This window comes from Phodopus roborovskii, unplaced genomic scaffold, assembly GCF_943737965.1.
Source record: "Phodopus roborovskii unplaced genomic scaffold, PHOROB, whole genome shotgun sequence".
NCBI lineage: Eukaryota > Metazoa > Chordata > Mammalia > Rodentia > Cricetidae > Phodopus > Phodopus roborovskii.
The window spans coordinates 4503821-4520666 of NW_026126619.1; the positions used below are offsets into that span (position 1 = coordinate 4503821).

At 38.0% G+C, this 16846-nt stretch overlaps 1 protein-coding gene across 1 annotated transcript in view; it reads right to left on the reverse strand.

Annotated features, from left to right (window-relative positions):
- Positions 1-2389: 2389 nt before the first annotated feature.
- Positions 2390-16846, reverse strand: part of Ptprq (protein tyrosine phosphatase receptor type Q) — a 168320-nt gene continuing 153863 nt past the window's right edge. Inside the window, exons 39-44 of the mRNA XM_051206414.1 lie at positions 10938-11072; positions 10628-10753; positions 8290-8438; positions 7373-7508; positions 2906-3029; positions 2390-2512 (exon numbers count right to left, since the gene is read on the reverse strand). Of these exons, the coding sequence (XP_051062371.1) occupies positions 2475-2512; positions 2906-3029; positions 7373-7508; positions 8290-8438; positions 10628-10753; positions 10938-11072 (708 nt within the window). The 3' untranslated portion in view covers positions 2390-2474. The remainder of the gene's footprint in view (positions 2513-2905; positions 3030-7372; positions 7509-8289; positions 8439-10627; positions 10754-10937; positions 11073-16846) is intronic.

The following is a 16846-nucleotide window of genomic DNA, read 5'->3' on the forward strand; positions in this document are numbered from 1 at the left end:
CTTTAATTCATACTTAGTAGCCACACATAGAACTTAAATATGCATGGATCCTTCCACAATCTAATTAGGAAGCCATTTATCTATCATTAATGTGTGAAGTTCTGTCCACTTTCAGTTAAGGTCTCTTGGCATATCACTCTACTGTGCATATTTAACACCTTACATTGTTTTCTGAAACAGAATTCAAGTCCTTTTGAAAAATTGTCATTAGTTTCTGGTAGATCTAAAACTGTGCTGATCCCAATGTGTTCTATAAATTCATTACTATTTAGCATATAGCTTGATATCAGAAAGTGGTATGCTTGGAATATATGCTCAAGTAGCGCAAGGCTATTTTATTTTCACCGAGGCAGCTTTTTTATTGTAAAGTAATCTATAGGTGACTTAATTAGAAGAGAACTGATACTGTTATTTTGTATTACATGAAAACATACAGAGCAACCCTGAAAAACCTTTCTCCATGAATGTAATTTGCAGATATTAGAGACAATGATCTGGCCTTTGGTTCTTTTGTCTTGCCTGGGGTGGGGATGGGGGGTTATTCAAGATAGGGTTTCTCTGTAGCCTTGGAGCCTGTCCTGGCATTTACTCTGTAGACCAGGATGGCCCCAAACTCACAAAGATCCATCTGCTTCTGCCTCATGAATGCTGGGATTAAAGGTGTGTGCCAACACTGATTGGGTTGATCTGGCCTTTGAATCAAGCCATATATTTTTTTCTTTATTTTCTTTAATTATATTAAAAAGTAAATCCAATCAGTAGTTTTCAGAGTTTGTTTTCTGTCTTCCATGAACACAAAAACTCTGATGGGTCTCATCCATTTTCAATGAAGAGTGCTTAGCTGAAACTTGAAACTCTTAGGGTTCTCATCTATTGTTACTGCTGTGTTTTGTAACTTAACAGACATGCTGATTAGAGTCGGAGTAGTAGATGGTATTTGTTTTTTATATTTCCCTCCTGTAAAAAACAGAATGAAAACTTCCCACTCATTCTGAGATTGCTCTTATGAATAAAAGAGTTCATTTCTTGGCTAGTGCCTTCCATATGAACTAATTTTTGATGATGCTTTTGTAAATACTCTTGAATGAGTTATATATAGCATATAAATTATAATTACATTATACTACCATAGGAAAGGTTTTATACTAATATGTATAATATATGATACAATTAATATAGTTGTTGATATCTTAATATATATATATAACATCTAATTAATATTTCAAATCATGCTTCAAGGTAACTCAATTCCTTAATAATCACTTTTATTAGCCACCACACTTTCTATACGTATATTTCGGCAGAAATCAATACAATGTATAGTTCCTATCATAGAAGTAAAATTCTGAAAACTATTTGTTATGACTTTGACTCTGTGAATAAACAATTTCATATAGTTCCATGAAATACATTATTACTCAGAGAAAAAGGAATTCAAATTATTTTTTAAAATCCCTTATTTGCTTCAACCTTGTTAATTTCTTTAAATTCTACCAATTCCTCTCCTGTATAATCAACCCCTGGGGATGAAGTATAGGCTGTTCAATGTCATTTATACACAAGTTTCTGTTGGCAACACAGTAGCATGTCACTCATCAGTTTACAAGCTTGCAACACACTACATTGTTTTATTGCCATTTTTATACATTTCTAGTCAGAGACTCTCCAAAACCATTATATTGAGTGTAAAACAAGGGAGCAAACACTCTTGATTCTATTGCCTGTGTATTTCCAAACAATGGAGGGTCACAACCTGTGCCTAGTGGTATACTAGCATACTCAGGCTGGAGAGATCCTCTAAACTTCCTACGTGAACTTGCACTTTGAAATTTTCCTTTCATTTTTGCAAACTGAAGATCATGGTACAATCGAAATAGCCTCGTGTTTTCTCCGAGTGTTCCTGTGTGCTGAAGAAAGGCTAAGTGATCATTGTGGTGTCAGGGGGTTACTGCTCAGCTGTTCAGGCTCAGGAGATGATATCTCCACACTCATAAAACAGAGGATCCAAACACACAGGGGCATGCACAGAAGTACAGATCATGATGACAGGCTTGGAAGACATCCACAAGGGACGTCAGCACCCCGGTGGCCAAAAGAACACTACCAAATTAACATTTATAGTTTTTGTTCAAAATGAAATCCAATATGTAGGGTAAGTGCACACTGAAACATGTACACTAATATAATAATAATTTTATATTTGGCTTATTCCAAAAAAGTATTTGAGGACCTCAAAAACCTTGTATGATGTGTTTTCTTAAACATTTTAGATATATGATATTTAATTCTATACAAAACAACTACCTCATATGAGCATTTCTTACAACTGTTCAAAAAACTACTCCAATTAGTGAGGCACAGCATGGGAAGCATGAAGATTTCCTTTTCCCAGTTCAATTCAGAAGCAAGACGGGTAATTTTGGCTCCTGGGATCTGAAAATTGTTTCTTCCAATTGCAATCTTTGTTACAAATTTTACATGGTAGTTTCTTCCCACTCAAGCTCAACATCACCTAGAAGATAGAAGATAGGAGATAACAAGATGCCGAAGACTATTAAAATTAACAGTCAAAAGTCTTGAATCCTTTTTTATTTTTGAGATTGTAATATACTTACATCATCTCCTCCTTCCCTATCCTCTGTCTAAACCCTCCCATATACCCTTCCTTGCTCCTTTTGAAATTCATGGCCTCTTTATCCCCTCAATGAATTACTGCTGACTTTTTAATAGCAAAACGTGATCAAGACAGGAAGGCAATCATCCCAACTAGGATGACAGAAAAGAAATACATGATGCAGGCACTATGCTAGCCTCTCGGGCATTTTTAAGTTGTAGTTATTATAAAGTTAATAGTCCTGCAGTAGATAGTAAGCTAGTGAATTGGGAGTGCAACATGTGTGCTTACCTTCCATGGCATCCAAAGAGTCCATCTTCTGCAGTGTGGAGTAGTTAACAAAGCAGACAGGTTGATGATTTCCTTTATTTGATAAAAGATCCAGAATACACTGATGTAAGAAGATATACTGTGCCTAGACAACAAAGGAAGGAAGTTTAAACAAATGGGGATTTTTTTTTTGTAAAGAGGGTTATATTGTTACTGTGAAAGATGAACTGAGTCTGACAAATGTGAATTATCTATGTTAGAAACAGAATATGCTGTAGCTTATAAATGGCTTTCTCCAATTTCCATCCAAAGATTTGCAAAACTCTCATAGCTTTTTACTGGTTTAAGAGGTTGTTTTATGAAATATTTGCCATTAAGTGACAAGTATTAATATATACTTTCTTGCTGTATGAAAACTGGCAAGTACCATTGAATCTATTTGTAAGCTTCCATTTTCATGTCAGACATAATTCAGTAATTTATACTTATTTAAATAAATATTAACCTTTTAAGAACACAGAGGCTATATTCACATGTGAAATTTATGAGTCAGCATTTTCATATAACAAATAGCACTTTTAAAATATATTTAATGATCCTTCTAACCACTGGGACATTTGGCTGGCTCAGTGTCAAAGACCTGTTCTCAAGTCGTGAATATTGTTCGGTGCCATTGAAGTAATTTTATATGTAAGTGCTGGGCAAAGACTTTTAATGTTCTATATGCATGTCAATACTGAACTCTTATCATCTGCATTGTTAATACTAATGACAACCTGTTTGCATTGCTGAACAGTTTTCAGACTACAAAAACACATATTTGAAATCATCCTTACTCATGCTTATGGAACACACCTGTCTTTAAAGGAATATCACTGAATGTTTTACTTAAACATGTATATGCAATTGATTTTGAGAAAATTCTAAGAATGGCCATTTTAAGTGGTTATATTCAGACATATTAGTATAATAATGCTTTTAAACCCTTTTGGGAATTTTTCAATTGAAATCATCTTCTAGGATAGCTTGTCATTATTAGCATTACTTATTTCTTTTTGGGGCTCCCAAACCTTTCCAGTAATGTTTCATCACTAGAATGGTGTGTCTTTGAGAGCAGAACTCTTTGATACTCGGTGCTAACTTCCAACTGGCAGTAACAGTGCCTGGCACACAGCAATCGCATTTATTTACTTCATCTCAACTACTTTTCACAACTACCCAATCTTTACCATTTATGGAAGATGTAATTTTAGAGAGCATGCAAAAGTCATTAGAGATCGAATTTTGTATTTAAGTTTTGTACTCAACAGTGATCAAATTACAGCATTCGAGTTTGTCAGGACATTAAGTGTAGTCAGGAAATAATAACAATTCTACTGAAATTTCCAGTATATTCCTTGTTGCAATAACTATGTTTTCTCAAACTCACTGCATGCCATGAATAACATTATTGATAGAAATTAACTCAATTATTCAAACATAATCTAAACTTAGGAATTGTATCTTTCAAAAGTGTATTTGAACTTGAAGTCACATTTGATATTTGAGGCTTTGGACTATTGGGATCACATCTCCTCCGTTGGAAAGAATGATGAGTGTAATCTCTGCCAGGAGAGCAAGCTGAGCTATGTGAGATAGTCCTGTGGGCTCCAAGGTCCTTCTGGCATCATGTTATTGCCAAGGAGGCTGTGGGAATTGTAGACAACCATACTACCTTAAGAATTCATGTCTTCTTCTGGTGCTTAATTCCCTGGTCCCAGAAATCATAAAACTTGTGCTGAGAGATTTAAAAGATGTAACATACATAAACTATGTGGCAAAAGTATGGCTGGTTATCTTTCTTCTGCTACATGAGTTTATGCCAGCTAACTTCCAAGAGAATCCGGAGGAGGACAGAGACTAATCTGGGTCAACCCTTAATCAAAGCATCGATAGGATTTCAATGTAGTACCACTTCCAAGCCTTCTCTCAGAATGGCTATTCGGACCTCTTTCTCCTAGTTATGATCCGGGTCCCTTCAGTGTCTTTTAGCAGCAGGACGGTGCTGGGTTTCCTGACTTCTCACTCTTGTGTTCAGTTACTATAGTATGTGCTGATACAGGAACATTCCTTATAGAAACTGAAATCTGAAATCACTCCTCAGTGAAACAGGAGAAAATAAGCCATGACTCTTCAGCAAGACAACACCACTTTATAAGGGCTGGAGGCTGTTTTTTTTTTTTTTTTCAGAGAAAAGCTAGATAGGGCATGATGTCAGGGGACTAAGACAGATGACAGAGCTCCAGAGCACTTGCTTTTCTGCAAGGAGGGGATGCAGGGAAATCTTGCAGGACACACAGTGCACCTTGGATGTCAGTACCTTAGACATCTGCTTTTATTTAACTCTGATAACATGCTTGTGTAAATGATAGAGCTCACTAAAGGAAAATATCTCAAAATCTCAGAGCCAAAACTCAGCAGGGCTCGTTTCTGGACTCAGTTCTGACTTTGAAATCTTGAACATGCCATTCCCCTATCCAACCTGAGAGATCCTGCTCCAGTTGACTAACATATATGCTGTAAGAAGTTTATAACATATAACATACAACAATAAGGTGGGCATATTTGTTAATTGGTGTTCTGGAGCACACTCTTTATAAATGACACTTCTACAACATTGCAAAGCCTGGGAAGTGATTTATTCTTTATTATTTGAAGATGGAACCTGGACTCTAGGAAACAGTCAATTTCACTCTGTCTTAGACATGGGAGCCAAACAATAATTCTGTCAGTGTTCATCCTTAAGCATGTGAGAAGAAAATGTGAACTTTCCTTTGCCCCTATTTCTATTTTTAACTAAAATTAAGAAGGAAATGGAATTTTTATAATGGCTAAGAGTTGGGTTGATGTTGGAACTCTCATTTAGAGCTCAGAGTAAGGAGCAAACATCTGATTTGCAGGGCCTACTACAGAATGCCAATGTAGAGATCTGGGGGCGGGGGTCAGAAGGCCCCCCCACTAGTTCAAGAGCTATAGATAGTCAATGCAGAGAGAGGCACAGTTTTCTTTAAGATTGCCAGAGTTTAAGTAGTCAGCCCTAAACACGTGTACATGCAGAAAACACTAACTGCTTTTAACTGCTGAGGCATCTTGTCTTAAAATTTATAACTAACCTAAAATATGCTTAAAGAATTTTGTTCCCGTGTAGTTTCTTTTAAGAAAGCATGTAACAATATGAAGGCCAATTATCACAAGCTTTAGAGAAGTGTCCCTTATTAATTCTCTCATATTTTCCATTTCTTCACTTTGCTTACATTTCATAATTGACATACTTATACAAATGGTTTTTGAGAAATCAATAACTTGTGTAGGAGTTAAATACTTAAATATTTTTCCCAATAAGATTGGGCATCTGTAGTCTATGGCATCGTATTCCTAAAAGAAGTAATGTGACATTGGAAGGCATCATAGATTTGGAGTCCAAAAATGCTGAGAGGCTCCACAAGTGTGAAAAATGCTACCAAAAGAGACACTACTTGTTATTGTCAATGCACAGTGGCTTAAGGGTTCAAAGAAATTCCATATTTAGAAGTCGGTTTCTTTCTCATGCAGAGCACCAGCTCAGATTTTAAAAAGTTTGGTACCACTTGTGTTTCAGGTTATACTTTGGAAAATACTGATGTGACAAGTCTTTCCATTTACTGGTAGACAATCTCTGTATTTATATAGTGTACAAAGTCCAATAAAAAGCAACAGACAGGAACGACATACATTTCAGTTAAAGAGATGAGAGTCTGAGTTTTGGCTTTCACCCCTTGGAATACCACTTCCCTCTGGGAATTTCTGTTCCTTTAATAGTAAAGTAGGGCATAGTGGGACCTATGCTGTTGCTTGGTTTCCTGGCCCCTGACAAAAGACAATAAATAATATATGTAAAGGATCTGATATGTTACTAGGAACCCAGCAGATATCAGATGATTGCTGGGCTCATTTCCATTATACCTTACACTTTATTAACAAAGAAAAAAGCTATGTATAATTCAAAGTAATAAATAAAAATTTGTAGTTATTTAGCTGACAATACACTGCAATAATCACTAGTACTAAACATACAGCAGACACAAATTTGGACAAATTAAATACACAGAAACTCATTAAAGTCAGCATTTCAGTTATTTTTTTTCCAACTACAACTTTTAGCGAATTTTAAAGAAATTGCTCTGAATTTATTCTCTACACTCTTCACAGATGCTAAATATTAAATACTAATCTGTGTGTTAAATTGATTTCTACACATGCACAAGTAACAGTTGATCAGGATGAACAGTCAGTGGCAGTACTCAGTTACATCTTTACTCCTCCTATAATTTACACACGCTTCCCCAACTCCACAGTGTTTATAATATAGGAAACCATGTTCTCACGATGCAGGACGTTGTACAAAGATGGTCCCATGTAGGAATTCTAGAGCTGACAACCACAAATTGAGTGTGAGCTTGGATAGCTTACCAGGTTCTGCACCATGCACATTCTCTCACTCCTTAGTTCAGCCACCAGTCCATATACATCCACAAAGTCATGGTCATTTACATGTTGTGTTAAGTGATCGAGAGCGATGAACACTCCAGTCCTTCCAACCCCAGCGCTGCAAGAAGGATGAGAGCAAAGGCTGACTAAATCATGTTGAGGGTTATGATGACAGTGGAGTATGGTACAGCTACATCCTGAGAAGCTTCTTTTTCTTAGTTTGAAGTAGATATTTTTTTTTTAATTTGTAGAGTATCTGGATATCGATTTTATCAAAACTATCTTAGACATGGAAGATGCTTTGCCCTATTACTTTTTTTTTTTATCAGAAATACACACACATGGCAAGTGGTGGGGATGGCTTTTAAATGATTCAGGGGCCTCTGAGAAGTACCATCCAGTCAATAGATTAAAGAAGTAAATCATGTACTGATGGAGATTTTAAAAAAGTTTTTCTTAATAAAATTAACATTTTTTTCATTTGTTTTACATACCAATCACAGTTTCTCATCTCTCCTCTCCTCCTGTTCCCCCCACCAGACACACATTCCCATATACCCCACCCCCATTCCATTCCTCCGCCATCTCCATTCAGAAAGGGGCAGGCCTCCCATAGGCTTGAGCAAAGAAAGCATGGCACATCAAATTGAAGAAGGACCAAGATTTAATTTTGGTTTGTAACACATTAACTCTGTACTCACCTTCCCTCTGCCACTTAGATGTTTAGAAAGCTACATTCTGGTTTATCATAACCAATAAAATACTTGGAAATTATAAGCTGAAATGGATCTAAACCCACCTTATCTGAGAAAATAAAATACCATCATAATTATAACAAGGCTTCATCAGATCTAAGACCATCGCAGACATGTAAGGGGCTCTACAGCCATCTTACTCACCTGCAGTGTACAACCATAGGGGTAGTGTCCTGTGCTCTGCTTGTTCGCACCAACTTCACAAAGTGAATCAGAGGGGTAGTATTTTCTGGAACTCCATGCTCAGGCCAACTGGTGAAGTTACACTGTCGGACAGTCATGCAATCTCCATGCTAGTCAAGGTGGAAAATTGCAAGTGATTCCATCAGTTAGAATGACATGGACAGAAATGACTGATGTCTTAGCTTTCACAGGTGACTTTATAAAGATGACCCTTTACTAAATGGAACAAATTCTCTTTATTATTTACTGATTTGATCTTTTACTGTTACTACTAACAGGATTAAGGCCACTGATGGAGCTCAGTGACAGAGTTTTTGCTTAGCATACAGAAGACTCTGGGTTTAATACCCAGCACAAAACATAAGAAATAGAAGGAAAATTATGTGTTATTGTTAATGGTGTCAGTAAAAGATAGCTCTTCAAATAGATCTGAAAGTAAGTCAAAAATATTTTTCTTATGTAACATGACATTCTGCAGAGCTTAGATTTTTTAAACAATTTGACATACGACAAAGTGCTTAAATTCATTATTTATATAAAACAAGGGCATTGAGTGTCTAGTATGTCAGAAGAGGAAAGACCTTACATAAAGAGGCAGTTATATAGCAACACAGCAGTAGCCAGTTCTTTCTTTTCTGTGGTAGTTCTGGATTCAAAAGAAAATCCAGGGATTGGAGAGATGGCTGCCATGAGAACATGAGAGCCAGTTTTCAGATCCCTGGTACTACATGAATAGCCAAGCATGGTGACACATATCTGTAAACCCCAATGCAGCGGAGAGGCAGGGTGAGAGATTAGTGGACTATTGAAGCTCATCGACCATCTAACCTAAATGGTATACTGAGACTAAACATACACTTCGAGTTCAATGTTAGTCTCTGTCTGGGAATGCAAAGGTGACGAACATCAAAGAAAGGCTTCCAACTTTGACCATTGTCCTCCACATGCATGTGTGTACTTAAATGTGTGTACCCTCATGTAAAGGTGAACTGGTGTACATACCACACATAAGTCTGTGCATAAATACATGGACTGCACATGACACACACATACACATCATGACTTTAGGACTCAGGGATGAATGGTATTGAGAACTGCTATCTTCTCATGGACATCCCAGACTGATAGCTGGAAAACCAGCATTGGACCGACTCCCTGAACGTGGGTCTCAGTTAGAAGGTCTGGGCAGACTAAGGGACCTCTGACAGTGGAACCAGGATGTATCTCTGGTGCACAAAAGGACTTTGGGAGCACATTCCCCATGGAGGGGTACTCCCTTAACCTAGAGACACGAGGGAGAGCCTAGTACCTACTCCAAATGACTTGACAGATTTTGATGATCCCTCCTGGAAGGCATCACCGTATATGTGGAGGGGGGGGCAGAAATGGAGTGGGAGGGAGGGAGAGGGAACTGGGATCCATATATAAAATAAGAAAATATAATAAATAAATTATATATATATATATATATATATATATATACACACAAAACAAAACTGCCATCTTAATATAGGTTCTTCACATAAAATAAACACAGTGCTTATGTGTTTCATCCCATTCTGACAATAGAGTTTGCTTTGAATCAGAGGGCAGAGCTAACTACTGGCTGACTAAAATTAACCATAGAGGCTTTGGAGGACTGACTACAGATAGAGAGACAGGAAGTAGTAGGGAGGGACTTAGAGAGGATCTTGGCCCATTTGGATGGAGGAATGAAAGATATAGGAGGTCACTGGTTGCTTCTCCTCTGCTTCTCTGATCATTCAAGTTCTTACCCCAATATCTGACTCCCAATTTATTTATTTATTTTATATAACCAAGTCCATTTAGATGAAAGCAAACATTTATAGACAATATTTGGGAATTTGGGCATCGTTCTTTCCAAACTACTTCCTGCTGGTAAGGGGCGCTGTCATGGGGGATTCTAAGAAGATGCAGAAATTCTGGCTGTAGTCCGTAAGGCTGCTTTGTCCAGCTGTTTTGAATGTAGGATCACCTGACTCCCAATTTTTATTGATAAAGTGTGATTAAATAAATGCATCAAGTGTTCTAATAATTTCTTCATTCTCTTATTTATTTTTTAACCCATGATTTTGATGTATATGATAATTGCATGATTTGCAATGGGAAAGTTATATGCATGCCTCGGTGCATGTGTCAAAACATTTACAAAACATTGGGAAAACATGGCCAAATACATAGCTCTATGTACAAGGGATAATTCTGCTATAAATTTCACTTAATATGTTTAAGTCAGTTATATTTTATCCACTTTCTCTCTTTTTTTATTTTATTTTACCCTTTCTATTTTCAGATCCCTGATGGTCCAGTCAATCTGAATGTCCTCCATAAGCTTTGTGATCACTATGTCTCCAAAGACTGTCACAGGCTTGTTGTCCTCTGGCCAATACTGATGGCATCTGATCTGCATCCAGAGAAAACCATCAGTCATTAGCCATCATAATGTTGCTCTTTACAACCACTAAGGCAAAGCTATTTTATATATAGCAAAGTCTTTGATGATATATACACAGCACTAGCTAGAGCACTCATAAATGTCAATGTTAGTATAAAACAACACATTGTTCAAGATATTGTATATAACTCACCCGTCCTTTCTCAAAACACTGTGTGAGCATTACTAATGTTTTTGCTCTGGTTTCCCATACCATCCTCCAAAAATCTCCAACTGTTCCTGGTAACGGTCCTTGGGTAGCAATAAACTCATTTGGGCATAAGTATCCCTAGAAGGATGCAATTCCACACACAATATTAGTATTTATATTGAAGCATAATATTTTTACTTCTGATCTATAGTGGAAATATGATATGTCTGTTTAAAAATATTGTCTATTTTTGAATGGTGAATAATCTTAAGACACTCTAAACTTCCAGTATGAACTAGAAACGTCATCATCCAGTATAGTACAAAGAAATAGGTAATGGGAGCACATAATAATTGTATGTGGTGCATAAGGTAAACAGATGAACCAAGTAATGGCTCCAAAAAAAAGACTTAAAGATAAAGAAAATTGTATGAAAGATCAGGAAATCAAATTGTAAACATTGAATTTGAAGTATTAGATATTCAAGTTGAAACACTATACAACTTGGCATATGCATTTGGGAAAAAGGAAGAAGTTCTAAGTAGAAAGATAATTTGATCTAAAGTCATTAGATCACCAAGAAGGAGGAGATAGTAAATTCAAAGATTGTGATTTAAATCATTCCAAAGCTTGAAGGTCAAGCTGATGAGAGACAATCAGTTTGATATAGATGGAAGAATCAGAACTTCTGAAATATTCAATGAAAGGGCAAAGATGCTAGCATTCGATTCAAGCTTCCTAAGTGGTTTACCAGTGACCTATAAGGAGCAGTTTTTGTGTTGAGCATCCTTGGGCATTTGAACTGTCTGAATAATAGATAAGGAAAAAGAATGGGAGGTGATCTCAGACACTTCTTTAAAGGAATCTAATGTGAATAGGGCAGAGAACTCCAGGAAAAAGTTGGATGTGATGGTGTAGGTGTGTAAACCCAGCATTTGAGGCATGGAGCCAGGAGGATCATGAGTTCAAGGGCAGCCTCAGTTACATAGGGAGTTCCAGGTCATCCTGAAGTTCAAGAACCCTGTCTCTAAAAAGGGGTGGGAAGGAAAGCTGAAAAGATGCCTGAGCAGTTAAGAGAGCCTTTAACTCTCCCAGAGGGCCAGAGTTTAATGTCTAACACCCATATCAGGCTGCTCACAAGCATCTATAACTCTAGCTCTATGGTACTGCAGGCCTCTTCTGAGCACCATGAGCAGCCCCCACACCCCACCCAACTCAGGTATACATATAAATACACATGGACATAACACATATACATAAATTTTTTAAAAAAATAATTAAATCTTTAACAGAAGAAGAAAGCTACAACAGGATGAACATGGGAGTAGTTAGACATCTCTACTGTAAAATTATGATGTTTGCTTTTGTAGGATGAAGGAAATCACAATATGTTTGCTTCTGAAAGAATAATGCCAATGGGACAGAAGAGAAAAAGACAATCCCAAGCCTGTGTTCTTAGAGAGGAGGAATTGGCTAATTAGAGGCCAGAATAGTTTATCTTGGCCACAGAAGAAAGACCGAGTCAATCTGTGGATGCAGGATGTCTTTTCTCTGTATCCATTGTATAATATCTGATGCAGCCATCAGATAGAGGTGGACATGTGGGACAGACCTTGAAGCTTGTAGGAAGAATGAAATAATTCCAAGAGCAGGAACTCAAATGGGTTAGGGGACTATGACATCATTAAAACTCTGGTTAGGGGCAGAAATTATGGGAGTAGTCAACCAATGAATGACTGGTCCAGCTTGAGATCCATACCATGTGAAGGAACACACCCCTGACATTGCCTGGATAGCCCAGAGACCTAAGATTGAACCATAGATGACCCGGGAAAAATATCAATGAAATGATTTCTAATGATATTCTTCTATACTCATGTATTGTTGCTCAGCCCAATTGTCATTGGAGTGGCTTGATTCCACAACTAGTGGAAACAGATGCAGAGCCCCACAGCCAAAAACTAGGCAGAATTCAGGGAATCCTGTGGAGGAGGGGAATGAGGGACTATAGGAGCCATAGGGGTCAAGGACACCACAATAAAACCCACTGAATCAACTAACCTGGGCTTATAGGGGCTCACAGAGACTGACCTGACAGGAGAAAGCTGCCATAGGACTGGCCTAGGTTCTCTGCACATGTTACAGTTGTGTAAATTGGTATTCTTATGGGATTCCTAACAGTGGAATCAGGGGCTCTGCTACCTGCTTTTAGGACCCTAGTGGGTTGCCTAGTTTGCAATGCCATGGCTGGCTGATACACAGGGGAGGCATGCCCTTTTCTGAAGAGAAAGGAGGAGAGGATTAGGGGGCTGGGAGGTTGGGTGGAGGAACTGGAAAGAAAGGGAGGGTGCTGTGATCTGGCAGCTTAGCCTTTCTCTATGTTTGGTGTCTATGGGTGAGGAGGCAGACTCAGAGGTGATGCAGGTTTTGAAGGAGCATCCTTAGAGGGGAACCAGGTTGGATGCTGATTCATATCACATGCTATCTGCTCTAATCCATTCTGTAAAACCTTGAGCTTATATAAACACATAATAGTGTTATTATTTCTTTGGAACAGCAAGTATTTATATAAAAAAAATTAAATGATCCTTACTTTCCTGTACTGTAAATATGCTTTGTACACCACTATTTTTATTGTAAGTTCCTTCTTCTTCAGTCAAAGAGTAAATCTAATTATTATTATTATTATTATTATTATTATTATTATTATTATTATTATTATTTTAAAGAAATGTGTTTGAGAAGGCAGAGGCCTATGGTGACCCATGAAGGCTTTGTAGTCATGTGACCCATATTCTGATCATCTCTCTCATTGCCAGGATTTTTCAATGTACAAATCTTGGTTTTCATTCTTCCTTAATTCACCGTATGTACAGCCCCATTACACCTTGCTTTTCATATAGAGAGGACAATCAGGGTTAAGCATTTCTCATGACTTTAAAGAATGTCTAAGGAGCAATGAAATGCTGGCAAGAGGAAATGCCCGAGGTACTTCCTTCATAATTTGTTAGAGTTGGGGAAGCATGACACTTCTTTTGACTACTCTAGTTTTGAGTATTGGTGTACAAAATTCAATTCCTCTAAGAGACCTATTAGCTAGATAGCTTTCCATGAATCGAAACACATAGTTTAACTGGTTTTAAAACTCTGTAATAATCAGAAGGAAAAAAAAATGTGTGAGTTTCACGGCAAGTTTCAACTCTCATTATCTTCATTGACCCTACATGGCAGTTTGTACAGCTGCCCCTTAAGTTAGTTTCTAAGATTTGCCTCCGGGTTAGTAGCCACAGTAAAATCTACTGTAACTAAACACCCACTACAGTAGAGGTAACACACATTCATTAGGTGCTTCTGAGGGAACACACAGTGTGATTAGCTGCTCGCACACGTTAACCTCTTCACACCTGCATTTTTGTCTCTCTTTTGTAGACGTAGAAACTTGACACACCTGGATGGCAGACACAAAAGGGCAGAGAAAGAAGGCCCACCCACGCTCTGAAGTGTATGTGCCACACTCCCACCTAGCTCAGTAAAATGCTTCTCATAGTGAACCCATTTATTTGCTCACTATGCGCTATGTCCCAGGTAGAACACATTTGTAAAAAAATGTAATTTTAAAAAGGGTAATTTAAGTATTGCCAACAAAGCAGTATTTTTCTCTGTCAATTTTAAATATGTAATTATTATCTAGTCATATATCTTAGTAACTCTCAGCCTGACTAACAAGTCATTGTTAACGATGCACTCAAATGCACACATGGTTAAAAGCTGTTGATAGAGAATTTCTGGTATCCATGCTTGGCAACACAGTCTTCCTCTTGTCCATAAAAAAAGTAAAAAAGCTCATTTTACCGTTGGTCCCACTGAACTCTAGTTGTATTGGTACAACAAGCTACCTGTGAGGCTGCAATCGTCCATCTCCTTTCTATCTGACTGTACATTCTTTATCAAAATGGTACAGCCTGTCCCTAAGTCCTGGCTAAAGAAACACAATCCCCAAGCCTGCTCCAGGACAGAGGAACATGGGTATGTACAGTCACATGAGCTTAGTGATAGGACCTGCCCCTCCCTTTTTCCTCCCTGGAGCTGGCTTTTATTTGCTCATGCAGATAATTTTGACACCTCCTTTGTCCCAGATCAAAAGCAATAAGAATCCCAAGGCTACTCTAGACTCTGTCATTTGCTCTTGGGGATACTTCATCTACATTCCATTGAAAGTGTTAGCTGGGTAGTAGCCCTGTACCCCTTTAATCTCAGTACTTGGGCAGCACCCAGGCAGAGGCAGCAGGATTTCTGAAGTGTCACCACATGGGTTTTCCAAAGACAGCCCCAGTTGTAAACAGAGAAGTAAGGAACACTATGGTGTCATCACTATGTCTTCCCCCCATGTTTTGGTATGTCCAGTAAAGGATGCTTTCCTGGCAAGTATTAGCAACACAATACATTGCTCACAGTTCTATGCAAACCTGCTTCCACACAGAGTTCCCTCACCCATTCCTGCATTACAAGGGCAGTTTCCCCTCCCACTCCTCCCCTGGGCTGACCCCCCACTTCCCTCCAACCCATCTCCATCCTTAGAAAGGACAAGGCTTCCCATGGGGAGTCAACAGAGCACAAGAACTCCTTTTAAAATAAGATTTTATATATTTTAGCATCACCCTATGGTAACAGAATATTTGTCTTCAGGCTTCCTAGTTGCTTAAAGTATCTGTTTTCAAAGTATGTGCTCATTTTATGTATGTAAGTGTTTCATTTGAATGCATATATGTGCACTATGTGCATGAATGCTGGTGCTCTCTGAGCTCAAAGGAGACTGTCAGACTATTGTGAGCCACCCTGTGGGTGCAAGAGCCATCCCCCCAACTCCTGCTTAAACAACTTTATCGCTTGCCATTGGCTGCCCACGGACAACTATAACAATTAGAGAGAACACTAGGGCTTCATAAATATCACTTTGCTGTGTGATCTGTGTATTTGTCACGTTTACCAGAACACACTGTTTTCCTTTTCATTTAAATTGAAAATAAGCTCTTCTCTCATTTAATACATTCCAGCCACAGGTCCCCCCCTTCCACTCATCCCAGGTCCCTGCCCCCGCCTCCCCTCTCTTCCAGATCCACTCCTTCTGAAAAGAGCATGTGTCTAAGAGAAAACAACCAAACAGGAAAAGAAAAAAAAAAAGTAAGAAAACCAACAAGATACAACCTAATAGGCAACCTAATAGGAGCAAAAGAGTTCCAAGAGTTGGAGACACATCCATTCCTACAAAAACATCAAGCTAGCAGCCATAAGAATTATCCAGAGGACAATGCAGGCCCCTGAAGGCCCTGCGCTTGCCACTTCAGTCTCTGTGAGTCCATATCATATCCTGGTTGACCATTTGTCCCACATTGGAAATAACATTACAGAGATGAGGTATTGATTTGGATCTACTTATTGGCAAGTTGAAAAGAGTGTGATGACATAGCTTTGTCCTATTTTATAACAGTGCAAGGCATTTGATCAATAGGACAGTGGTTTTATATTAAAATATCTAGGCATCTAAGCATTATTGCATGAAGTGGAAATTCTATAGGCTGTAGGGCCTAGCCCACAATTAAAATTAGTAAGCATAAAGCTTTAGTATAATAAATATTTAGAGAAAAAGTTGTATATCCTGAAGATTCAATCATTTGATGAATGAATAAAATGTTACAATGGTAAATTTATATGATCTAGCACCAAAATTGGATGGAATCCATATCTTCACTAAACCATCCCTAATACGATATGTGAAGAAGTCTTCACTTCTCCATTATCTACCCCATTGACAATAGGACCCAATATAGGATCATAATTCCAGAGTTAGTATTGACTAGTAGGGAATTACAATGACATCTACACACAGAGAGACCACTTTACAGAAGTTTGCA